Consider the following 26,695-nt stretch of genomic DNA (forward strand, 5'->3'; position numbering starts at 1 on the left):
ATCTTTTTAGTCTCCTGAGGGGGGAATAGGCTTTGTCGTGCCCTCTTCACGACTGTCTTGGTGTGTTTGGACCATGATAGTTCGTTGGTGATGTGGACACCAAGGAACTTGAAGCTCTCAACCTGTTCCACTACAGCCCCGTCGATGAGAATGGGGGCGTGCTCAGTCCTCTTTTTTTTCCTGTAGTCCACAATCATCTCCTTTGTCTTGGTCACGTTGAGGGAGAGGTTGTTGTCCTGGCACCACACGGCCAGATCTCTGACCTCCCTCCCTATAGGCTGTCTCATCGTTGTCGGTGATCAGGCCTACCACTGTTGTGTCGTCGGCAAACTTAATGATGGTGTTGGAGTCGTGCCTTAGCTTAGCTTTAATGCAGTCTGTGTGCTGATCTTCTCAATTAAACCGCAGGGAAAACCAAGCACAACAAATCACGCCTACTGAATATATATATATATATATATATATATATATATATATATATATATATTCAGATTAGTCATTTGGCCCTCAGGTCCTCTTCACACAATTACTGTCAAAATAAATAAACATGTAAAATAAGTAGGGAGTGACTCACACCTTTATGTGTAATCCATGTTGTATGGCATACTAACGTATACGAGTTGCATCCAACATAAGACGGATTGTTTGTGTGTGTTTTTGTAAGAAAATCATCTCCGTTGTCAATGTCATTCATCCGGCAACAGATGACTACCATTGAAAAGGCAATGGCTCCATCCGAAATACTCGGACACATCCTAAGAGTCTTCTCTAGCAGGGAGCAGTTCAGGATCATGGGATATTACAGGTAGGTAGACATTTAGTTCCAAACCAACAGGAGAGGGGAAAGACTACAGACCAGGGCCCGGTTTCCCGATACCGAAGGAATTTAGGCTTAGGAGTGTTTTAACGATGCATCGTTCCTACAATGCCGAACACACCAAAGAGAAAATACTATGCAGAGAGTACGTTCACTAAGTGCGTCGTTGGAGCATGTGATAGGGTCGATAGTGATAGGGTCGAAAATAAAGGCAGCGTTGCTCTCTGATCAGCTTTCCCCATTCAAATTTTACCTTAACATTATCATTATTTCACAATACTGACGACGTATCAGCTCCTAGAGAGATATTATCACCTATGGCTGCAAATATGGACGTGGCTTATAATGTGCACGTTGTTACACATCATGAAATATATTGAGGCAAGAATTACAGACACTATAGCCGTAAAATTAGCAAAATAGGAACATCTGCTCTTTCCATGACATAGACTGACCAGGTGAATCCAGGTTAAAGCTATGATCCGTTATTGATGTCACTTGATAAATCCACTTCAATCAGTGTAGATGAAGGGGAGCAGACAGGTTAAAGAAGGATTTTAAAGCTTTGAAACAATTGAGACATGCATTGTGTGTGTGCCATTCAGAGGGTGAATGGGCAAGACAAAATATTGAAGTGCCTTTGAACGGGGTATGGTAGTAGATGCCAGGCGCACCGGTTTGAGTGTGTCAAGAACTGCAATGCTGCTGGATTTTTCACGCTCAACAGTTTACCATGTGTATCAAGAATGGTCCACCACCCAAAGGACATTCAGCCAACTTGACACAACCGTGGGAAGCATTGGAGTGAACATGGGCCAGTATTTCTGTGGAACATTGTAGAGTCTATGCCCCAACAAATTGAGGCTGTTTTCAGGGCAAAAGGGGGTGCAACTCAATATTAGGAAGGTGTTCTTAATGTTTTGTGCACTCAGTGTATGTAGGCCTATGTTTGTAGCCTATAGGCCTACTATATTAATCGTTTAATGCAGTCAACCTCAGTTTCATTTGAAGCAGACTTTTTATCCTTAGCTTGTGTAACAATTGGAAAGACATTGGCAACTTTGTATTCGATTTCGTTCTGAAGTTATCAGCGGTCAGAGAGAGACAGATAAACATCTTGATTCTATGTTTAGCAGAGATCGTCTGTGTATAAAGTGACGCGGAAGGGCAAAATAGCATACAACAGTGCACTTAGCTGTTCTTCGAGTGGTCTGAAGCAGTCAGTAAATAACAAGCATTTTAAAGTTTTTGGAAACAGCTTTGAGATTTAACTTTTTACATGAGTGGGAATTGGCCTACATGGATAGGGCTACATTTAAAGGTTTCTTAAAGAAGAAATATGACATGCATATGCATAAGCATGGTAATAATTGAAAGGGAACAATTTGGAGATTATGGGAAAATTATTAGACCAAAGTTGAGAACCCAACAGTTCACCTGACACAAGACTGAATCCAAATATTACACTGTTGATTTCATGTGCATTTTACATGTATTGTACTTTTCACCACATTTGTTGGTAATGAAATCTGAAAATACACTGGATACATTCAGTAAGATTATAAGAATATTCCTGAAAAATTTGTTTTGTTTGGAACACAACCCTGCATCCCAGCCATCACACAAAAACTGCCCATTATAAATCGCAATCTGGGTCAGGTGGGCATCATTTAAAAGCTTGTTCTATTGCCAAAATGACTAGCTAAGTTATAAAATATGATCTTACAGAGTTAAAGGCACTGCATGGTCAATCCGACATCTGCATTGGCCGTGCAGCATTTACGATGATATGGCCTCTGCAGAAGTCAGGGCATTTATACTTATTGCACTTCGCAGAATCAGCACAGAGCTGTTGTGAAGGAAGTTGTCAAGAAAGTGAGTTTGTGTTTATACAGGACCTCCCGCCCTCACCTAACATCAACCAATCATGTCAATGCGGAGATATACAGAGCCCTCGCCATTGTTACAAAATTTGAGAGGTGGACGGCGATGCGGTACGGAGCTCAATTTGGCCTCTGCGTGCCTCCAGAGGCTCCGCAATTGCGGATCAATTTTTGGATCAAGCATAAATAGGCTCTTAGACTTTGACAGGGCAATTCAGAGAAAAAATATAATAATTTTGGTACGCATAGAAAGGAGTCATGCGTGTATTCAGTTGCTTGTTACGCAGCTAATTTTCTTCACAACAGACAAACATAGGCTTATTCTGTTCAGAACTACCCAGGGTATGACGCCATGTTATCTTGTAACTGTATATCAAACATAGTGATCATAAATGTTGACACTGTATATGACACGAGTTTTATGATATGGAAATGTGAAGTGCACATCTGGACTCACAGGTGTTTGGCTTGCTTGTTTGACATCCAAGTGGTATTTATTATAATCCTCAACGTCTTTCAAAATGCATCAAGTTCTCTTAATGTACAGCATTTCCCTCACCCAGACAACAAAAAATGTGCGAAAGTTGCCCAATTAACAGGAGGGATGGGGGCAAGTTTTTGTTGCGTTCAGTGCTCAAGTTCAGAACGGCTATCAGTCAAAACTCATACAGCGCAAAGCCCGAGTTTTGACGTCATTTTTTGCATTTTACTGTACAGCCACATCGTTCCAATTTAGGGGCTTATCAATGCCCAAATCTGCCATTTTCAACCTGTATATGGGTACTAGTGTGAAGGGCTACCAATGCTCATACGAAGGTTCTAACGATGCTTTTGGGAAACCGGGCCCAGACAGAGAGAGGAGGTTGAATAGGGAGTGTGAGGATGGGTTAAATGATTGAACAGCAGGGTTGTGGTCAATTCCATTTCAATTCCAGTCAATTCAGGAAGTACACTAAAATTCAAATTCTCTTCATAGCTTTTCAAGGAGGAAGAATTTGAATTGTTATTGGAATTTGGTAAACTTTCTGAATTGACTGGAATTGAAAAAGAATTGACCCCAATCCTGCTGAACAGGATAGAAAGCTTGTCGGAGATGTTTTGGCTAATCAGGAGAGCAGAGCTTCAGGAAGCCCCCAGGCACAATCACACACATACTAATTATACAGAAAAATGTATATGGAACAGATATTACAGTGAAATTGTGGAACAAATAGTGATCTTACTTGGATCTGACTTGGAGAAGGTATCCATGTCCAGCAGATTTCTGTGAAGAGAAAACAAACAGGAGGGAGCGAGGTGTGAATAAGTCAAACTGACACCATGTTTCTTTGTTAAACACAACGAGACGCTGATTGGCTCATTAAGGCCCTCGTTAGTTAAGGCAGGGAACACCGTCGGGGATAGATACAGGATACAAGCGTAACAGACAGGATTGCGTCTCAAATGGCACCCTATTCCCTAATAGTGCACTACTTTTCACCAGAGCCCAATGGGCTCTGGTCAATAGGGTGCCATTTGGGAAGAGAGACATGAGCGTCATGCTCTGATTGGCTAGGAGATGAGGCCTGTAAACGAGGGTTTGCTGTAGCAGCCGTTAGAGCGGAGCTGGTCTCGTCTTCTCAGGCTAATTACCAGAGAGAGAAAGATAAATGTAAGAGAGCGAGGCGGCCATGAAATGCACACTGACAGTGCTGTTTAAAAGCCCCATCCGTTATAATCAGTAACACCTTCCATATCATGATACTCAGGAGGGGGTTTATAATAAAGGATTCATCAGTGATCAAAAACACCTCCTGCGCACCTCCCTTGGAATGGGGCCGCCTTCCAACCCCCTAGTCCCAACCCCTAGAGAATCAGTCAATTCAACTATTAATTGACATTAAAACAGAAAACTACCCCTAAGCCCCTCCCTAGCGCACAACCCATGAACCCCTTCAAACCCCACCGGAATCAATGACTCATTTACAAACAAAATAACCCCCACCCCGCCTTTAAAAGCATTTATACTTCACTCTGGGGGTTGGAGAATATTCATCAAATAAATAGGGCTGGGAAGATTATGGCTAATTTAAAGCAGGGGATTTGGGGAATACAGTTACCTCTAATATAATTGAGCTGTTCTTTAGTGAATTTGCTGGAGTGATTCCGACACACATCCATTCATCCTATAAGATCAGGATTGGATAAAGGGATGGAGGGATGGATGGATGGAGTGAGGGAACGAGAGATGAGATACAGTAAGTGACTCCTCTGCCATGGATTGGAAAGGCTAATGGTTCTGCAGGGAGAGATAACTACCCTTCACTCCTCCTGACCTGCTGGTTCCTGTCCCATTGAACTATCCCTGACACTTACTGAGCTGTAAAAAGGTGATGAAATGTCAGGAAATGCTGGCCCGTTAAAGCCTAGGGATCAGCAGAGGCTTTGGACTGCTGTAGGACAGGAGGGAACACTGATCTGTCTGTGTCCATGCCTTCCTGTTCCCTGTGTTGCTCATTGACTCACTCACTTTGTCAGTGTGTGTATGCGTGTGTGTGTGCATGCATTCCTGTGTGTGTGTGTGTCCATGTCTGATAGAGTCTAAAAGCTGCAGAGGCTATAGTATGGTCTGCATGGTCGTGATGGCAGTTTAAACCAGGCTTCATTCCTCATAGCAGGAGACAAATATTTTAGCCAGTCTGTGTTGGCTGGTTACATCACTGAGACTGGCCCTTTGCTCTGGCCCTTGCTGTGTGTGTAATATGGCCCCTGGTTTCCTCATGTGTGTGTGCGCGTGCGTCAGCATTAGGGCTGTGTCAGTCATGACATTTTGTCAGCCGGTGATTGTCAAGCAAATAACTGCCGGTCTCACGGTAATTGACCGTTAATTACCATAAACACGTTTAGCATCTCCTGGCTTCCACACATAGCCTACAAGCCACTGATGCAGACCATTGGAACATCTACATTTAAAAAAGTCTAATAAATCAATTTAATATAGCCTACACCATCACAACAAATCCATTATTTATTTTAGACAAGTCTAAAGAAACATGATATGAAGAAAATGTAGTCTATTTCAGAAGAACAGAATAGCAGAGTTGTCCTTATGTTAGGCCCTGATCTGGCTACGCTGTGGGCTACACTAGTTCATTTAGCACACAAGATTTGCTTAGAATTCCATAGACATTATTTTACATTATTTTATAGTATGAAGAATACAATTGAACATAGCTGAATAAAATAGAAAGGATATTTCCGAGGGAGTGTGCACATGCGACTATTCTGTGTTGAGCGGTTAACAAAGAAACAGGTCCTCCTACATGCTTAATTTAGAATTAAATGCAACTTTAGTTGTGATACAAATGTTGGGCTATATGTTTTAATTTTTAATACAGTCTATCAAATCAAATCAAATTTTATTGGCCACATGCGCCGAATACAACAGGTGCAGACATTACAGTGAAATGCTTAATTACAGCCCTTAACCAACACTGCATTTATTTTTCATAAAAAAGTAGAATAAAACAACAAAAAAGTGTTGAGAAAAATAAAATAACAGTAGGGAGGCTATATATACAGGGGGGTACCGGCGCATGATGCGACTAATGATGATTTGAAAAAAGTCATTTGAAAGGCATGAGCTCTGCTTTGTTTCTTGTGCAGGCTGCACACACTTCATCAGTCTCTCACTCACAATTTGACAAGCACTTGATAATAATCTCACCAGGCTTCGAATTTCATGGCCACATCCCCCTTGTGCAGCCGTAATGTCCCCTAAAAAAATCCATGCCTTTTGCGGCCAAAGTGGCCGTTGTGCCCTTGGGCTGAATATAATAATTATAATTCCCTTCTACCAGCTGGCAATTGCCGTGCTCCGAAGCACCTCTCACTCACATGGCTCTCTCAGATATCGCAATTCTTATTAGCCAATGCCAGTAATGTGATCGGGTCCTTCTCACAGGTATCTCAGCTCCGAAGTAGGCTACAAGTGAAGACAGACACATCGGGAACGCAACGGCGAGCGTCCTTCTTATCGAATTCCGAGGTGCATATTGAAGATGTTAGAAGAACTGTCCACATTTACTTTTTGTCAGCCAACAAGATGAGTAGGCCTAACGAACAGCAAAAGCACTAGCCTATGTCAATCTACTATCCCCCATAGTACAAAAGTTGATCAATTCTATTGGTCAACTTGTCCTTCTGTGCGATAAATAAATATTCCAAACATACTCTGGGACAGTTGTGGGATGTGATAGACCTCAAATTAATACAACTACTTGCATCAGAAAATATTTGAAAAGCAATGAGGCTGATGCAACAGATTAGAACATTTAGCTTAAAATGTTGATATACTATTAGGCTAGTTATTTGGTTACTTTAGTTGTGATACAAACCTTATCAAAACATATAGGCCTATGGGCTAGGCTACATGAGGGTGTGCGACTATGATTAGAAAAAGTTGGGGAAAAAAGGCATGTGCTGTTTCTTGCCTTACTGCACACGCTGGGCATCATTCACAAGTGATATCCTAATACATAATTCACAAGTGATAGGCTAATGTCACCCATCAGACTACTCTTGTTTTAATCTTGTCTTTACATATACTAAATAATATATGTGTGAAATTAGTTTTGATTTAGAATGGACCATTATCATGCACCTGTCTCAGAACAGGGGCAGGGGGAAAAATACATGTCATCTATGCACTTAAATAGCAAATGGAGGACGCTTTTCCTGTGGTTCATTTTCATGCCAGCCAGGTAGGTTATACTCCTGTTGTAAAGAGAAGCAATGTGTTTAATATTAGGAAAGTTGAGAAATAAATATAGTAAGCCTATAGAAAGCTGATGGGATCCTGCTCTTTTTAATAGAGGCCATCAAAACATTTTCACGCAATTGCATAGCCTATAGAAATGTTGCGCAACATGAGTTCATGGGCTGTCATGAAGTGTTTGATTTGACTTTTAATTACATTTGCATTGATGTCAGAGTGATTAGAGGGAAAATAGAGTGCGGAGTACCAGGCAGTTTGGTAGGCTACTAATGACCATCAGCAGCATCAGAGCTTGGAAAAGCCTAGCTACCGTGACTAAACGGTCATGTGGAATTTGACTGAGGTTATAACTTGTGACTGCCGGTGTGGCGGTAATACGGTCACTGTAACAGCCCTAGCTCAGCATGCCTCTGGGTGGGCCGCGTTTTAGGGTTTCCACCTGAGATGCTAATTTGAATTTACATTGACATTTACATTTTTAGTCATTTAGCAGACGCTCTTATCCAAAGCGACTTAAGGTTAGTGAGTGCATACATTTTTTCATACTGGCCCCCCGTGGGAATCGAACGAATGAGTCATGCTCATCTCACTTTCCATCTCTCTCTCAGTAGGAGAATGAAGCTGAAAGCTGAAAGCCACAGAGAGGGTAAAAGCCCTAAAATGTGCCCTGGTCCATGAAGAGCTGGCTGGGTTAGTTTCCTGGAATTAACCCTCCCTCCACTCCTGACATGATCACAAAAAGTATGCCATCTTTGTATCTTCATTTTAAAAGTACTTTGTCCTCATATATAATATTCACAACTCTGTCCGCCCGAGTGAAGGAATGTCTCAAGAACAACGGTATGGCAATGGTTACCATAGCAACCGTCCCACATCCAATGGGCAATTGGGGCAGTCACACATGGGACGGACTGACTGGCAGTTTTTGGGTTGGAGTATTTATCCCACACAGACAGCAGCTCCCAATAGGACGACATAAGTTTGACATCAGCCCTCTGCTCACTTCAAAGAGGAGAAGAGACGAGAGCTGTTTCACAGTATCCCCCTTCTCTCTTCTCATTGCCTCTCTCCTCCTCCCCTCTCTCTCTCTGATGAGATGTGTTAGTACAGACCTTTCATTTAATGAACATATCAAGCATGTCTCTCTGATTGGCTCACGAATGACAGATCGCCACTGTTTGGTTATGACAGCATTACCATGACAACCCGCTGAACATTTGCCAGACCCCCAGGACCCTGACCTACATTACCCATCATCCTCTACTGTGCCTCTCAAGAAATAGATTTTACCTGATGGAATGGTGAAGTCACACACACAGTACAGTTACAGTCTCTTCCTTCACTCTTCCCTCTCTCTTCCCTCTCTAAGCCCTCTCTCTTCATTCACTCTTCCCTCACTCTTCCCTCACTCTTCCCTTTCTCTTCCCAGTGTGGCCTGGATAATGGATCCACAGAGAATACACCATCACACTGAACTAGAACAGTCACCACCATGGAAGAAAACGGGACTGCCAAAACACACACACACACACACACACACACACACACACACACACACAGTGTGCCGATTCTAACTCAAAGTGTGGTGAATATTACATCTGCGCTTCCATACAGCTACAGTATCAAAGAACAAAACACTCAAGCTGTGAGATTCCTTCTCCCTGTTGTAGTAGTGAACATGGTGCTGGGATTCTAATCTTAGCAACATAACATTGCCTACCTGATACAGAAACAAATAGGTGAATATATGCAGTGTACCTTCTTCTTAGATTTGATTGTATGTAATACAAAGGGGAATACTACAGAATAACAGACCAGACACATAAACCCATAGAAATCCTATATTAATATGTACTGTAAGTATAGTATATGTTTTCTATTTCCATTGTTGCTTTCACGTTTTACAGCCCTCTAACCAATTGTACTATTATGTGTGTTTTTCCGCGTTATTTGTAATTTATTTTGTACATAATGTTTCTGCCATCGTCTCTTATAACCAAAAAGAGCTTCTGGATATCAGGACAGCGATTACTCACCTTGTATTGGACAAAGATTTTTTCTTCAACGAGGCGGCCGCGAAGGATATCATACAGACACCCGACAAGGCCCAAATCCCCGTCATTCGCATAAGGAAGAGACGGAGATATCGTGGACGTAGGTCAGGGTGCCTTGTAAGGATCCGACGGCGAGCGAGTAAACTGCCGCTCCCATCAATCCTATTAGCCAATCTTCAATCATTGGAGAACAAATTGGATGACCTAAGATTACGGTTATCCTACCAACGGGACATTAAAAACTGTAATATCTTATGTTTCACCGAGTCGTGGCTGAACGACATGGATAACATACAGCTAGCGGGCTATACGCTACATTGGCAGGATAGAACGGCTGACTCCGGTAAGACAAGGGGTGGCGGTCTGTGTATATTTGTAAACAACAGCTGGAAGTCTCGAGGTTTTGCTCGCCTGAGGTAGAGTATCTTATGATAAGCTGTAGACCACACTATTTACCAAGAGAGTTTTCATCTATATTTTTCATAGCTGTCTATTTACCACCACAAACCAATGCTGGCATTAAGATTGCACTGAATGAGTTGTATCAGGCCATAAATCAACAGGAAAACGCTCATCCAGATGCAGCGCTCCTAGTGGCCGGGGACTTTAATGCAGGGAAACTTAAATCCGTTCTACCTAATTTCTACCAGCATGTTAAATGTGCAACCAGAGGAAAAAAAAACTCTGGACCACCTTTACTCCACACACAGAGACGCATACAAAGCTCTCCCTCGCCCTCCATTTGGCAAATCTGACCATAACTCTATCCTCCTGATTCCTGCTTATAAGCAAAAACTAAAGCAGGAAGCACCAGTGACTCGGTTAATAAAAAAGTGGTCAGATGACGCAGATGCTAAGCTACAGGACTGTTTTGCTAGCACAGACTGGAACATGTTCCGGGATTCTTCAGACAGCATTGAGGAGTACACCACATCAGTCACTGGCTTCATCAATAAGTGCATCGATGATGTCGTCCCCCACAGTGACCGTACGTACATACCCCAACCAGAAGCCATGGATTACAGGAAACATCCGCACTGAGCTAAAGGGTAGAGCTGCCGCTTTCAAGGAGCGGGACTCTAACCCGGACGCTTATAAGAAATCCCGCTATGCCCTCCGACGAACCATCAAACAGGCAAAGAGTCAATACAGGACTAAGATTGAATCGTACTACACTGGCTCTGATGCTCGTCGGATGTGGCAGGGCTTGAAAACTATTACAGACTACAAAGGGAAGCACAGCCGCGAGCTGCCCAGTGACACAAGCCTACCAGAAGAGCTAAACCACTTCTATGCTCGCTTCGAGGCAAGCAACACTGAAGCATGCATGAGAGCACCAGCTGTTCCGGATGACTATGTGATAATGCTCTCCGTAGCCGATGAGAGTAAGACTTTTAAGCAGGTCAACATTCACAAGGCCGCAGGGCCAGACGGATTACCAGGACGTGTACTCCGAGCATGTGCTGACCAACTGGCAAGTGTCTTCACTGACATTTTCAACCTGTCCCTGACCGAGTCTGTAATACCAACATGTTTCAAGCAGACCACCATAGTCCCCGTGCCCAAGGACTCTAAGATAACCTGCCTAAATGACTACCGACCCGTAGCACTGACGTCTGTAGCCATGAAGTGCTTTGAAAGGCTGGTCATGGCTCACATCAACAGCATTATCCCAGAAACCCTAGACCCACTCCAATTTGCATACCGCCCCAACAGATCCACAGATGATGCAATCTCTATTGCACTCCACACTGCCCTTTCCCATCTGGACAAGAGGAACACCTACGTGAGAATGCTATTCATTGACTACAGCTCAGCATTCAACACCATAGTGCCCTCTAAGCTCATCACTAAGCTAAGGATCCTGGGACTAAACACCTCCCTCTGCAACTGGATCCTGGACTTCCTGACGGGCCGCCCCCAGGTGGTAAGGGTAGGTAACAACACATCTGCCACACTGATCCTCAACACGGGGCCCCCCAGGGGTGCGTGCTCAGTCCCCTCCTGTACTCCCTGTTCACCCATGACTGCATGGCCAGGCACGACTCCAACACCATCATTAAGTTTGCCGACGACACAACAGTGGTAGGCCTGATCACCGACAACGATGAGACAGCCTATAGGGAGGAGGTCAGAGACCTGGCCGTGTGGTGCCAGGACAACAACCTCTCCCTCAACGTGACCAAGACAAAGGAGATGATTGTGGACTACAGGAAAAAAAAGAGGACTGAGCACGCCCCCATTCTCATCGACGGGGCTGTAGTGGAACAGGTTGAGAGCTTCAAGTTCCTTGGTGTCCACATCACCAACGAACTATCATGGTCCAAACACACCAAGACAGTCGTGAAGAGGGCATGACAAAGCCTATTCCCACTGAAAAGATTTGGAATGGGTCCTCAGATCCTCAAAAAATTCTACAGCTGCACCATCGAGAGCATCCTGACTGGTTGCATTACCACCTGGTATGGCAACTGCTTGGCCTCTGACCGCAAGGCACTACAGAGGGTAGTGCGTACGGCCCAGTACATCACTGGGGCCAAGCTTCCTGCCATCCAGGACCTCTATACCAGGCAGTGTCAGAGGAAGGCCCTCAAAATTGTCAAAGACTCCAGCCACCCTAGTCATAGACTGTTCTCTCTGCTACCGCACGGCAAGCGGTACCGGAGTGCCAAGTCTAGGTCCAAAAGACTTCTCAACAGCTTCTACCCCCAAGCCATAAGACTCCTGAACAGCTAATCATGGCTACCCGGACTATTTGCACTGCCCCCCCCACCCCATCCTTTTACGCTGCTGCTACTCTGTTAATGATTTATGCATAGTCACTTTAACTCTACCCACATGTACATATTACTTCAACTACCTCAACTAGCCGGTGCCCCCGCACATTGACTCTGCACCGGTACCCCCCTGTATATATAGCCTCCCTACTGTTATTTTATTTTACTTCTGCTCTTTTTTTCTCTCAACACTTTTTTTTGTTGTTTTATTTTTACATTTTTTGTTAAAAAGAAATGCACTGTTGGTTAAGGGCTGTAAGTAAGCATTTCACTGTAATGTCTGCACCTGTTGTATTCGGCGCATGTGGCCAATAAAATTTTATTTTATTTGACATGGAGTTGTGCGTGGCAACAGTGGCAACAGAGCAGGATTATGCTTGGCAACATCTGGAGAGAACAGGAGCAACAGAGCAGGATTATGCTTGGCAACATCTGGAGAGAACAGGAGCAACAGAGGAGGATTATGCTTGGCAACATCTGGAGAGAACAGGAGCAACAGAGCATGCTAATATGAGCTGAGGCTTTTCAACAGGTCATTGAGCCCAGCTCCACAGGTAGAAGCTAGCCACTGCTTTCTGTCTGTCTATCTCCCCTCTCTCTACTTTTTCCCCTCCCTCTTTCTTTGTCAGACACATTTTATGTGCACACACTATTTCTCGCCATGTCTGCCTCTTTTTCACACACACAAACACACAAAGGTGTGCCCAAGCACGCATGCACAAACACACACAGAAAGAGAGCATCAGCAGCTCTGTGGCTTGTATATTCTCAGTGCCTCTCTCGGAGAGACCTGCCCTAATTTTTACTGACAAGCTGGGCTGGGAGAGCAAAGAGACAGCTTAGGCAGTGTGTACGCATGCGCTCACCTTCACACACACACACACACACACACACACACACAATTCATATTTCAACCTGTGCTTGCCATGTTCTACATTACTAGGCAACTCCACTCTTGTGTCAACACGCAAACACAGTGGTGGTCATGAGAGACATGCCACAGAAGCATAGCCCTTCCTCTGAGACACAGCTAGTCATTACCATTTTCTATACACACTGGCAGAGGCAGTTTACATGCACATCTCTCTCTCTCCCTCCCTCTCTCTGCCTCCGTCTCTTGCTCTCTCTCTTTTCACTCTGTTTCCCTGTCCCCCCCTCCCTCTCCATCTCAGGTCTCACCACCATCTATCAATGTATTCCATTTTAGCTAGGCACAATAACACATTTACCGAAGTGTCAGTGTTTCATTCATGGGTTCTGTTGAGAACCCATTCTGATTGGTTGAAGGTGATCTCTGTCTGTCTGTTTCTCTCGCTGAGATTCTCTCTGACCTTTCCTCCAACTCTCTCTCCCCACTCTCTTCCCCTCCTCCTCTCTACCCCTCGCTCCCTCTCTCACACTCCCCCTTCCCTTGCTCCACTGTTCCAGTCCTCCAGCAGAGAGGAGAGCCCAGTAGAGGAAAGGCTGTAAGGGCTGGCAGTATGGCAGCAGCATGGCAGGGCAGCAGGCAGACAGGAGCCAGGGGATCCCTAAGCAGTGCAGAGAAGAGCAGAGCAGAGTGTTTGTCTGCCTCCCCAGGGTAGAGATGAGAGAGGGGCCACCCAGAGGAATACTAACTACCAGAGAGATGTGACCAGGGTGGGGATTACTACATTAGGACCATGAGAGTCCCCCACTCACTGGGATGTGCTGTGTGTGTGTCATACCCCCTGTTTATCTCTCTCTCTCAAACCCTCTCTTCTCTCCCTCTCCTTCTGTATGACTTAAGAGGAGGACATGATGGGTCGGTATGAAATCTTATTACGACATGTTTGTAACTCATTACTGTAGCGTTTCTATCTGATGGCATGTTCTTGACATCTTTTTAAATGTATGTATATGGAAATTAGAGTACATGAACAAACACACACACGCATGACTACATATTTATTAGCACAAGGAGAGAGAGAGAGAGAGAGAGAGAGAGAGAGAGAGAGAGAGAGAGAGAGAGAGAGACGGAGAGCGAGTTGAACAGATGTGGACATGGATACTTGCTTCTCCAGCAGTCTGTCAGCCTTGATATAACCATGGTGACAGTGACTGACAGAGTCAGGTTGTGAGGCCCAGCCCCCTAACTTCCTGTTTTTAATATTCCAACAGTGAAAAGGCTGAGGAGAGAATCATGACCACCTGCAGCTGTCACTCAAACCTTCACCTGTCATTCAAAAAACTCTGGCCTTATAGAGTTAAGATAGAGCTCCTCAATTCTGCTCCAAAGGTCCCACTTGATGTACAGAGTTGTGTTCCAGCCAAGAACAAACACACCTTCAACTAATCATAATATATTTAGGTGTAGATAAAGTAAACAAGCATGATAACACTAAATATTTAATCTTAGAACCATACAAAAAGCCATTCACAGCAAAAAAACGATTTGCCTGCAAAATGCTAATAAAACGAAAAGTGCTTACAGTAGTGAAAGGAGTGAAAGGAACTGGAGTTAAGTTGAGGGGCACACTCTTCCAACGAGAAAGATCAGGGCCAAAAAGAACAATTTAGCGGGGTGACGAGAGGAGCTCTTTAGAGCAAGTGCTGCTGACTGCTCTTTCTAGCGGTGAATGTAATTATGGTTATTGATGTATTCAGGGGTCTATTATATGGGCCTTGGTCAAAATAGTGCACTTTATAGGGAACAGGCTGCCATTTTGGATGCAGAATGTCTGACATATCATATGCCAAATGCCTTAAATGTTAATCGTTAAGGTTCTGGTCATTGAAGAGAACATCCACCAGTATCTCCCACCATGCAGCGTCCAAAGGTCACATGACCGTGAACTATTTTATTGGCAAGACGTGAGGTGTATTTAATCAGTACTAAGAGGGAGGGGACACACACATGCATGAGCACACACACTCACACACAGGGATGGGCAAAAATGACTAAATACAATTACAAAATACAGATACAAATTGCAATAAAGATCAATGTATCAAAATAAACTACATAATACTTGTATTTTTTCATCTATTTAATTAAAATACATGTATTTTAAAATACCAAAAAACATTTGCAAGTAGCTGGCCCGACAGCACCACATCACAGTAATGGTTACAAAAACGTTTTTCTTGCTATAACTGTGATATGTTGTTGTTTATCTACCTTAGTTTAGTAAGTCACTCTGGATAAGAATGTCTGCTAATTGACCAAAATGTAAATGTATATGTGAAAATGAACATACCAAAATGAACTGCAAAGCACAGTGTGTATTATTATTGGCCTTGTTTCGGGACGGAGTTCAGCATGCTTTGCAATTGTTCATTTTTACATTTACATTTTAGTCATTTAGCAGACACTCTTATCCAGAGCGACTTACAATTAGTGAATTCATCTTAAGATAGCTAGGTGAGACAACAACATATCCGAATCGTATCAAGTACATTTTCCGTCAACAAAATATTTATCAACATTTTTACATATACATTTATATTTAGTTCATTTAGCAGACGCTCTAATCACACCATAGTGCCATCAGACTTCTGATACCAATGCAGGGTGGAAGGGGGGCCACAAAACGTGAACTGTTATAAAAAAAAGTGGTATAGAAAAGTATTTTGTACAATACAAAATACATTGGAGTGTAGTTCAGCCCAGTGTAATTAAAATACCTATTTCAAATACAAGTAACAGAAATACTGCCCATCTCTTCACACACACTAGGGTTGTAAACGTTTAAACATTTTAAACATTTAAACGAAATCGTGATCCTTAACGTTATGAAAGATCCCTAACCGAAAAACGTTATTTCCCCCACAAAATTGAAATCACAGTGCAGTTATCACAAAACATATTATTTTCTGTGTTATAGCCTAACTAAACAATAGGCTATGAAGGCCTGGGGAAAGATTGCATCATCTGTGGATCTGTTGGGGCTTTGTCACTTTGGTGAATTAACGAGGCATGCAAGACAAGACATTGCGAGATACAGATTACCAAGACATATGCGCACGGTTCTTTCTATCTGCCCCCTCCTCTCTCTCCGTCACGCTGGCTCACCTGCTCTTTCTCTTCGCTAATGATGCCAGTTTGTGTTCAGCCTTTGGTCTGTTGCGTGCAGAATATACTTGCCTAATCATTGATGATAGGCCCTGCTTTACTGAATTTGCGAGACATTGCGAGCCAGGAAATTGCGAGATACAGCATTCCATTGCGATACACAGCTTTTGTTTGCCGATAGATAGGCCTAGTGCACGGTTCTGACTTTGTCTGCCTGGTGGCTAACCTGCTTATAATATGCCCCCTCTCTCCACCCCTTGCTAGCTCGTTATGAAAGATGCAAGTGTTTGTGTTCTCGAAAAGTACGGCAACTAATCAGTCTCCTCTGTTCCAAAAATACTGAATCTTAGGAGTTGATTTTACTTTTGTATTATTTCTCTATTTTCTTACTCTCTGCATGGGAAGGGTCAGTAAGTAAGCATTTCTCTGTTAGTCTACACCTGTTGTTTACGAAGCATGTGATGAATACAATTGTATTTAATTTAATTTGACACCGGGGGTCGACGTGTAAGGAGTCGAGGAATCAATTATTTTGGAGTCGACTCTCCACCACTACGCCGTCGTCGTTAACAGTTGGAAAAATGGCAGAGAAAGGCAAGCAACAGCAGCAAAGTTCTGTATGGCAATACTTAAATGAGAAGGAAATGCGAACTCTGCGAGGTGGAATTGAGGTACAGTAATTGTAGTACAGTTGCAGTGCTTAACCATTTGAAAGGGATGCACCGTGAGACCGAAACTGTTGCTGGCAGCAGCGGAGCTGCACTGTGAATTCACGTCAATTTTTAAAAATATTTTGTCATCGTTTTAACGGAAAACATAATTATTTTTTTAAAGCAGTTTAAACGCTCACATTTTTTTCTCCATTTGTCATATCCCGAACACACACACACTCTAACCATCCTTTAACCTTCCAAGGGCATAGCAGGGATCATGGTAAGGGACAATTAGCAGCCACAGACATTACTCCACCATGTCAATGCAACCTATAGAATACTTAATTCATTGACTAATCACACACTGGTGGCCGTGTAATGTTTGAGGCCTGAAGAACCCCTAGGAGAGAAGCAGGAAATCGATCTGAATGAGTTAAAATGGCTCCATGTTAAGTTAACTGCTACAGTGAGCAGCACGGCTGTATGTGTTTGTGTGTGCGTTTGTGCGCATGCATGCGAGTGAAACACAGCGAAAGTCACAGTAGTATTTCCCCTACACTGATAGTGAGCCTGTGACAGCGCTACACTACCATATCGACTCTACAGATTTTCATCTTGATAAACTCAATAGAACAAATGCATGCCTTAACCTTGAGAGCTAGTCCAGCGTATGCCTAGTTCACAGGCATTCATACAGTGCCTTTAGAAAGTATTCATACCATTGACTTATTCCACATTTTGCTGTGTTACAGCCTGAATTAAACATGAAAAAAAGTATAAAAAATCTGACCCATCTACACACAATACACCATAATGACAATGTGAAAACATGTTTTTAAACATTTTTGCAAATGTATTGAAACTTAAATACAGAAATATCTCATTTACATAAGTATTCACACCCCTGAGAATAACCTTTGGCAGCGATTACAGCTGCAAGTCTTTCTGGGTAAGTCTCTTAGAGCTTTTCACACCTGGATTGTACAACATTTGCACATTATTCTTTTAAAAATCTTCACGCTCTGTCAAATTGGTTGTCTTCCAATAGATTTTCAAGTCGATTTAAGTCAAAGGAATATTCAATGTCGTCTTGGTAAGTAACTCCAGTGTATATCTGGCCTTGTGTTTTAGGTTATTGTCCTGCTGAAAGGTGAATTTATCTCCCAGTGTCTGTTGGAAAGCAGACTGAACCAAGTTTTCCTCTAGGATTTGGCCTGTGCTTAGCTCTATTTCGTTTCTGTTCATCCTAAAAAAAACTCCCTAGTCCTTGCCGACGAAAATATGAAAAGTAGTCCTCAGTAATGTGCTTTGTTGGTTTTGCCCCAAACATAACGCTTTGTATTCCGGACATAAAGTTAATTTCTTTGCCAAACGTTTTGCAGTTTTACTTTAGTGCCTTATTGCAAACAGGATGCATGTTTTGGAATAATTGTATTTTGTACAGGCTTCCTTCTTTTCACTCGGTCATTTAGGTTAGTATTGTAGAGGAACTACAATGTTGCTGATCCATCCTCAGTTTTCTATCACAGCCATTAAACTCTGTAACTGTTTTAAAGTCACCATTGGCCTCATTGTGAAATCCCTGAGCGGTTTCTTTCCACTCCGGCAACTGAGTTAGGAAGGGCACCTATATCTTTGTAGTGACTGGGTGTATTGATACACCATCCAAAGCGTAATTAATCATTTCACCATGCTCAAAGGGATATTCAATGTCTGCTTTTTCAATTTTTATCCATCTACCAATAGGTGCCCTTCTTTGTGAGGCATTGGAAAACCTCCCTGGTCGTTGTGGTTGAATCTGTGTTTGAAATTCACTGCTCGACTGAGGGACCTTACAGATGTGTGTGGGGTACAGAGATGAGGTAGTCATGTTAAACACTATTATTGCACACAGAGTGAGTCCATGCAATTTATTATTTGACTTGTTAAGCGATTTTCTTTACTCCTGAAATTATTTAGGATTGCAAAGGGGTTGAATACTTATTGACTCAAAACATTTCAGCTTTTCATTTTTTAATGAATTTGTAAAAATGTCTAAAAACATAATTCCACTTTGACATTATGGGGTATTGTGTGTAGGCCAGTGACACAAAAATCTCAATTGAATCCATTTTAAATTCAGGCTGTAAGACGACAACAAAATGTGGAAATTGTCAAAAGGGGGCGAATACATTTTGAAGGCACTGGATCTATTCATTGAGTGTAGAGTAGCTTGGCCTGTGACTGTGTAGAAAAGGGAAGAATTCAGAGCAAATGCCTGTAACCACAAGCCTGCTCTAGGAGGATGGTTATAACCTTGACTCTCACAGATCCTTATCAGGCCATTCATTCCACCTGTATACTGACAGAGGCAGGGCTAGAGAGAAAGGGAGGGGGAGAGGGAGAGGGAGAGAACACATTTATATTGTTGAAACCTTTGTGAGTGCAATGTTTACTGAACAAAAATATAAAACGCAACATGCAACAATTTCAAAGATTTTACTGAGTTACTGAGTTACAGTTACATAATGTTTCAGTAGACTTTTAACCCTCCATAACGGTCTACGAGACTATTGCAGCTCTGTGGGTGTAACATTTATTGACAATTTTGATACCTTCTGGAAACAAAGATCGTTTTATAAGGAGGATGGAATCCCCCCAAATCATTTGGGCTCCTGGATCCTTTCACAGTATTAAAGGCTGCGTTGAGACAATGACTTATCAATGACCCAAGCTCAGCTCAGTTAATCCCTACCATTGTGTCGCTGAGTTGTCATAATGCTTCAGCAAATGTACATTATCCCAGGAGCGTTGGAAGACACAATGTAAGTAACCTAATGTATGTCCCTCTAACTGCCCTGAATGCCTATGCTGATCCTACAGCTATTGTATGCAGTAATCATGTGCCTATGAACCAGAGTTATACTATTAGCAGAGGCGGTGTGCCCTAGTAGGAAGTCCACTGTGTGCAGCTCACCCTGCACTAACATAAATAACATGAGCATGTTTACTTCTGCTAAGCTTCCCAGTAAAGCAATGAAAACAATCAAGTGCTAAAAATAGCCCAAGTTAACATATGTAGCTTAAGAAACAAGGTTCATGAAATCAATAATTTGCCAGTAATAGATGGCATTCATATTCTGACAATCTCTGAAACTCACTTAGATAATACCTTTGATGATACAGTGGTAGCAATGCATGATTTTAACATTTACAGAAAATATAGAAATGCCAAAGGTGGAAGTGTTGCCGTTTATACTCAGAACCACATTCCTGTAAAGCTTAGAGAGGACCTAATGTTACATACAGTTGAACTCAGAAGTTTACATACACCTTAGCCAAATACATTTAAACTCAGTTTTTCACAATTCCTGACATTTAATCCTAGTAAAAATTCCCTGTCTTAGGATCACCACTTTATTTTAAGAATGTGAAATGTAAGAATAATAGTAGAGAGAATGATTTATTTCCGATTTTATTTATTTCATCACATTCCCAGTGGGTCAGAAGTTTACATACACTCAATTAGTATATGGTAGCATTGCCTTTAAAATTGTTTAACTTGGGTCAAACGTTTCGGGTAGCCTTCCACAAGCTTCCCACAATAGGTTGGGTGAATTTTGGCCCATTCCTCCTGACAGAGCTGGTGTAACTGAGTCAGGATTGTAGGCCTCCTTGCTCGCACACGCTTTTTCAGTTCTGCCCACAAATGTTGTTGTCCTTAAGCCATTTTGCCACAACTTTGGAAGTATGCTTTTGGGGTCATTGTCCATTTGGAAGACCCATTTGCGACCAAGCTTCAACTTCCTGACATGTTGCTTCAATATATCCACATAATTTTCCTTCCTCATGATGCCATCTATTTTGTGAAGTGCACCAGTCCCTCCTGCAGCAAAGCACCCCCACAGCATGATGGCCACCCCTGTGCTTCACGGTTGGGATGGTGTTCTTTGGCTTGCAAGACTTCCCCTTTTTCCTCCAAACATTACAATGGTCATTATGGCCAAACAGTTCTATTTTTGTTTTATCAGACCATAGGACATTTCTCCAAAAAGTACAATCTTTGTCCCCATGTGCAGTTGCAAACTGTAGTCTGTCTTTTTTTATGGCGGTTTTGGAGCAGTGGCTTCTTCTTTGCTGAGTGGCCTTTCAGGTTATGTCGATATAGGACTCGTTTTACTGTGGATATACAGTGGGGAGAACAAGTATTTGATACACTGCCGATTTTGCAGGTTTTCTTACTTACAAAGCATGTAGAGGTCTGTAATTTTTATCATAGGTACACTTCAACTGTGAGAGACGGAATCCAGAAAATCACATTGTATGATTTTTAAGTATTTAATTTGCATTTTATTGTATGACATAAGTATTTGATACATCAGAAAAGCAGAACTTAATATTTGGTACAGAAACCTTTGTTTGCAATTACAGAGATCATACGTTTCCTGTAGGTCTTGACCAGGTTTGCACACACTGCAGCAGGGATTTTGGCCCACTCCTCAATACAGACCTTCTCCAGATCCTTCAGGTTTCGGGGCTGTCGCTGGGCAATACAGATTTTCAGCTCCCTCCAAAGATTTTCTATTGGGTTCAGGTCTGGAGACTGGCTAGGCCACTCCAGGACCTTGAGATGCTTCTTACGGAGCCACTCCTTAGTTGCCCTGGCTGTGTGTTTCGGGTCGTTGTCATGCTGGAAGACCCAGCCACGACCCATCTTCAATGCTCTTACTGAGGGAAGGAGGTTGTTGGCCAAGATCTCGCGATACATGGCCCCTTCCATCCTCCCCTCAATACGGTGCAGTCGTCCTGTCCTCTTCGCAGAAAAGCATCCCCAAAGAATGATTTTTCCACCTCCATGCTTCACGGTTGGGATGGTGTTCTTGGGGTTGTACTCATCCTTCTTCTTCCTCCAAACACGGCGAGTGGAGTTTAGACCAAAAAGCTCTATTTTTGTCTCATCAGACCACATGACCTTCTCCCATTCCTCCTCTGGATCATCCAGATGGTCATTGGCAAACTTCAGACGGGCCTGGACATGCGCTGGCTTGAGCAGGGGGACCTTGCATGCGCTGCAGGATTTTAATCCATGATGGCGTAGTGTGTTACTAATTATTTTCTTTGAGACTGTGGTCCCAGCTCTCTTCAGGTCATTGACCAGGTCTTGCCGTGTAGTTCTGGGCTGATCCCTCACCTTCCTCATGATCATTGATGCCCCACGAGGTGAGATCTTGCATGGAGCCCCAGACCGAGGGTGATTGACCGTCATCTTGAACTTCTTCCATTTTCTAATAATTGCGCCAACAGATGAACGTGGTACCTTCAGGCGTTTGGAAATTGCTCCCAAGGATGAACCAGACTTGTGGAGGTCTACAATGTTTTTTCTGAGGTCTTGGCTGATTTCTTTTGATTTTCCCATGATGTCAAGCAAAGAGGCACTGAGTTTGAAGGTAGGCCTTGAAATACATCCACAGGTACACCTCCAATTGACTCAAATGATGTCAATTAGCCTATCAGAAGCTTCTCCTAAAGCCATGACATCATTTTCTGGAATATTCCAAACTGTTTAAAGGCACAGTCAACTTAGTGTATGTAAACTTCTGACCCACTGGAATTGTCATACAGTGAAAAATTGCTTGCGTCATGCACAAAGTAGATGTCCTAATCAACTTGCCAAAACTATGGTTTGTTAACAAGAAATTTGTGGAGTGGTTGAAAAACAAGTTTTAATGACTCCAACCTAAGTGTATGTAAACTTCCGACTTCAACTGTACTGTTTAAGTGATATGGCATCAGGTTAATCTGCCTCACCTAAAGCCCACTCTGGTGGGAAGCTGCTATAGACCACCAAGTGCTAACAGTCAGTATCTGGATAACATGTGTGAAATACTTGATAATGTATGTGCCATCAACAGAGAGGTATATTTTCTGGGTGATTTAAATATTGACTGGCTTTCATCAAGCTGCCCACTCAAGAAAAAGCTTCAAACTGTAACCAGTGCCTGCAACCTGGTTCAGGTTATCAGTCAACCTACCAGGGTTGTTACAAACAGCACAGGAATTAAATCATCAACATGTATTGATCACATCTTTACTAATGCTGCAGAAATTTGCTCTAAAGCAGTATCCAAATCCATCGGATGTAGTGATCACAATATAGTAGCCATATCTAGGAAAACCAAAGTTCCAAAGGCTGGGCCTAATATAGTGTATAAGAGGCCATACAAGTAGTGTTGTAATGATTCCTATGTTGTTCATGTAAAGAATATGTGTTGGTCTGTGGTTTGTAATGAGGAGCAACCAGATGCTGTACTTGACACATTTATGAAATTGCTTATTCCAGTAACTAATAAGCATGCACCCATTAAGAAATTGACTGTTAAAACAGTTAAATCCCTGTGGATTGATGAGGAATTGAAAAATTGTACGGTTGAAAGGGATGAGGCAAAAGGAATGGCAAATTGAGAAATCATGTGACTAAACTGAATAAAAAGAAGAAGAAACTACACTATGAAACAAAGATAAATGACATAAAGAATGATAGTAAAAAGCTTTGGAGCACCTTAAATGAAATGTTGGGCAAAAAGGCAAACTCAGCTCCATCATTCATTGTATCAAGATGGCTCATTCATCACAAAACCCACTGATATTGCAAATTACTTTAATTAATTTTTTCATTGGCAAGATTAGCAAACGTAGGCATGACATGCCAGAAACAAACGCTGACACTACACATCCAAGTATAACTGATCAAATTATGAAAAACAAGCGTTGTAATTTTGAATTCCATAAAGTGAGTGTGGAAGACGTGAAACACTTATTGTCTATCAACAATGACAAGCCACCGGGGTCTGACAACTTGGATGGAAAATTACTGAGGATAATAGCGGACGATATTTTCACTCATATTTGCCATATCTTCAATCTAAGCCTACTAGAAAGTGTGTGCCCTCAGGCCTGGAGGGAAGCTAAAGTAATTCCGCTACCCAAGAATAGTAAAGCCCCCTTTACTGGCGGAAATAGCCGACCAATCAGCCTGTTACCAACCCTTAGTAAACTTCTGGTAAAAATGGTGTTTGACCAGATACAATGGTGTTTTACTGTAAACAAATTGACAATAGACTTTCAGCACACTTCTAGGGAAGGACATTCAACAAGCACTGCACTTACACGAATGACTAATGATTGGCTGAGATAAATTGATGATAAAAAGATTGTGGGAGCTGTTTTGTTAGACCTCAGTGCGGCTTTTGACATTCTTAATCATAGTCTGCTGATGGAAAAACTTAAGTGTTATGGCTTTACACCCCCTGCTATATTGTGGATAAAGAGTTACCTGTCTAACAGAACACAGAGGGTGTTCTTTAATGGAAGCTTCTCCAACATAATCCAGGTAGAATCAGGAATTCCCCAGGGCAGCTGTCTAGACCCCTTACTTTTTTCAATCTTTACTAATGACATGCCACTGGTCTTGAGTAAAGCCAGTGTGTCTATGTATGCGGATGACTGAACACTATACACGTCAGCTACTACAGCGAGTGAAATCACTGCAACACAGCTGCAGTTAGTTTCAGAATGGGTGGCAAGGAATAAGTTAGTCCTAAATATTTCAAAAACTAAAAGCATTGTATTTGGCACAAATAATTCACTAAACCCTAAACCTCAACTAAATCTTGTAATAAATACATGTGGAAATTGAGCAAGTTGAGGTGACTAAACTGCTTGGAGTAACCCTGGATTTCAAACTGTAATGGTCAAAACATGTTGATACTGTACAACAGTAGGTAAGATGGGGAGAAGTCTGTCCATAATAAAGCACTGCACTGCCTTTTTAACAACACTATCAACAAGGCAGGTCCTACAGGCTCTAGTTTTGTCGCACCTGGACTACTGTTCAGTCGTGTGGTGAGGTGCCACAATGAGGGACCTCGGAAAATTACAATTGGCTCAGAACAGGGCAGCACAGCTGGCCCTTAAATGTACACGGAGAGCTAACATGAATAATATGCATGTAAATCTCTCATGGCTCAAAGTGGAGGAGAGAACTACTTGTTTTTCCAAGTAGTGTTAACATGCTGAATGCACCGAGGTGTCGGTTTAAACTACTAGCACACAGCTCGGACACCCATACATACCCCACAAGACATTCCACCAAAGGTCTCTTCACAATCCCTAAGTCAATAACAGGCCATGGGAGGTGCACAGTACTACATAGAGCCATGGCTACATGGAACTCTATTCCTTATTCAATAAAAAAACAGATAAAAATACACCTTATGGAACAGCAGGGACTGTGAAGGGACACACACAGGCACAGACACACATACACATGGATGTTGTATAGTAAATATGTGAAAGTGGAGTAGTGGCCTGAGGGAACACACTAAATGTATTGGGTAAAGTGTTATGAAATGTAATATTTTAAATTGTATATAACTGCCTTAATGTTGCTGGACCCCAGGAAGAGTAGCTGCTAAATACAATTATGTGACCCACCACCTGGATTTGGTCCTATGTAGGAACATTAGAAATTGTGTTTTTTACTTTGGATAAAAGTAGAGACTCCAAGCTAGAAAATTGTATATCATATAATGCAGTTGAGGAACAATGAGTAAGTAATTCTGCTTTGAAGGTTGATCAACTTGTCACCCGACTTTTGAGAAAATGGCCCGTGAATGTTTTGGTACACCTACTGGAGAGCTCTTCTTTGTCTACACAACATTGTTCACACCCTCTTAAGCCTTAGCCCCACCCATCTCTTTAAGGATTCACAGTGTAGTAAACAACCAAAGATTTCAAGACTAAAAGTGGTGAAAGCAGTAGCAAAAAGTAGTAGTAAAAATAAACCTTATCTAGTCCTTGGCCTATATCCTAATCTGACTTTGGTGCAGGTCATGTTGTTCTTCACATTACTTACATGGACATACACAAAATAGTCCAAATTGGTGAAGTGAAATGAAAAAAATAACTTGTTTCAAAGAATTCTAAAAAATAAATAACGGAAAAGTGGTGCATGCATAAGTATTCACCCCCTTTGCTATGAAGCCCCTAAATATGATCTGGTGCAACCAACTACATTCAGAAGTCACATAATTAGTTAAATAAAGTCCACCTGTGTGCAATCTAAGTGTCACATGGTCTGTCACATGATCTCAGTATATATACACACCTGTTCTGAAAGGCCCCAGAGTCTGCAACACCACTAAGCAAGGGGCATCACCAAGCAAGTGACACCATGAAGACCAAGGAGCTCTCCAAACAGGTCAGGGACAAAGTTGTGGAGAAGTACAGATCAGGGTTGGGTTACAAAAAAATATCCGAAACTTTGAACATCCCACGGAGCACCATTAAATCCATTATAAAAAATTAAAAAATCGAAAGAATATGGCACCACAACAAACCTGCCAAGAGAGGGCCGCCCAACAAAACTCACGGACCAGGCAAGGAGGGCATTAATCAGAGAGGCAACAAAGAGACCAAAGATAACCCTGAAGGAGCTGCAAAGCTCCACAGCGGAGATTGGAGTATCTGTCCATAGGACCACTTTAAGCCGTACACTCCACAGAGCTGGGCTTTATGGAAGAGTGGCCAGAAAAAAGCCATTGCTTAAAGAAAAAAATAAGCAAACACATTTTGTGTTTGCCAAAAGCCATGTGGGAGACTCCCCAAACATATGGAAGAAGGTACTCTGGTCAGATTAGACTAAAATTGAGCTTTTTGGCCATCAAGGAAAATGCTATGTCTGG

The 26,695-nt window shown here is 42.3% G+C and overlaps 1 protein-coding gene across 2 annotated transcripts in view; it reads right to left on the minus strand.

The window, feature by feature from the left end:
- Positions 1-26,695, minus strand: part of LOC121581260 (copine-8) — a 114,236-nt gene that overhangs the window by 76,242 nt on the left and 11,299 nt on the right. For both annotated transcript variants that reach the window (XM_041896769.2, XM_041896768.2), the window contains exon 2: positions 3,924-3,964. In XM_041896769.2, coding sequence (XP_041752703.1) covers positions 3,924-3,964 — 41 coding nt within the window. The remainder of the gene's footprint in view (positions 1-3,923; positions 3,965-26,695) is intronic.

Source organism: Coregonus clupeaformis, chromosome 14 (genome assembly GCF_020615455.1).
Source record: "Coregonus clupeaformis isolate EN_2021a chromosome 14, ASM2061545v1, whole genome shotgun sequence".
NCBI classification, from domain to species: Eukaryota; Metazoa; Chordata; class Actinopteri; order Salmoniformes; family Salmonidae; genus Coregonus; species Coregonus clupeaformis.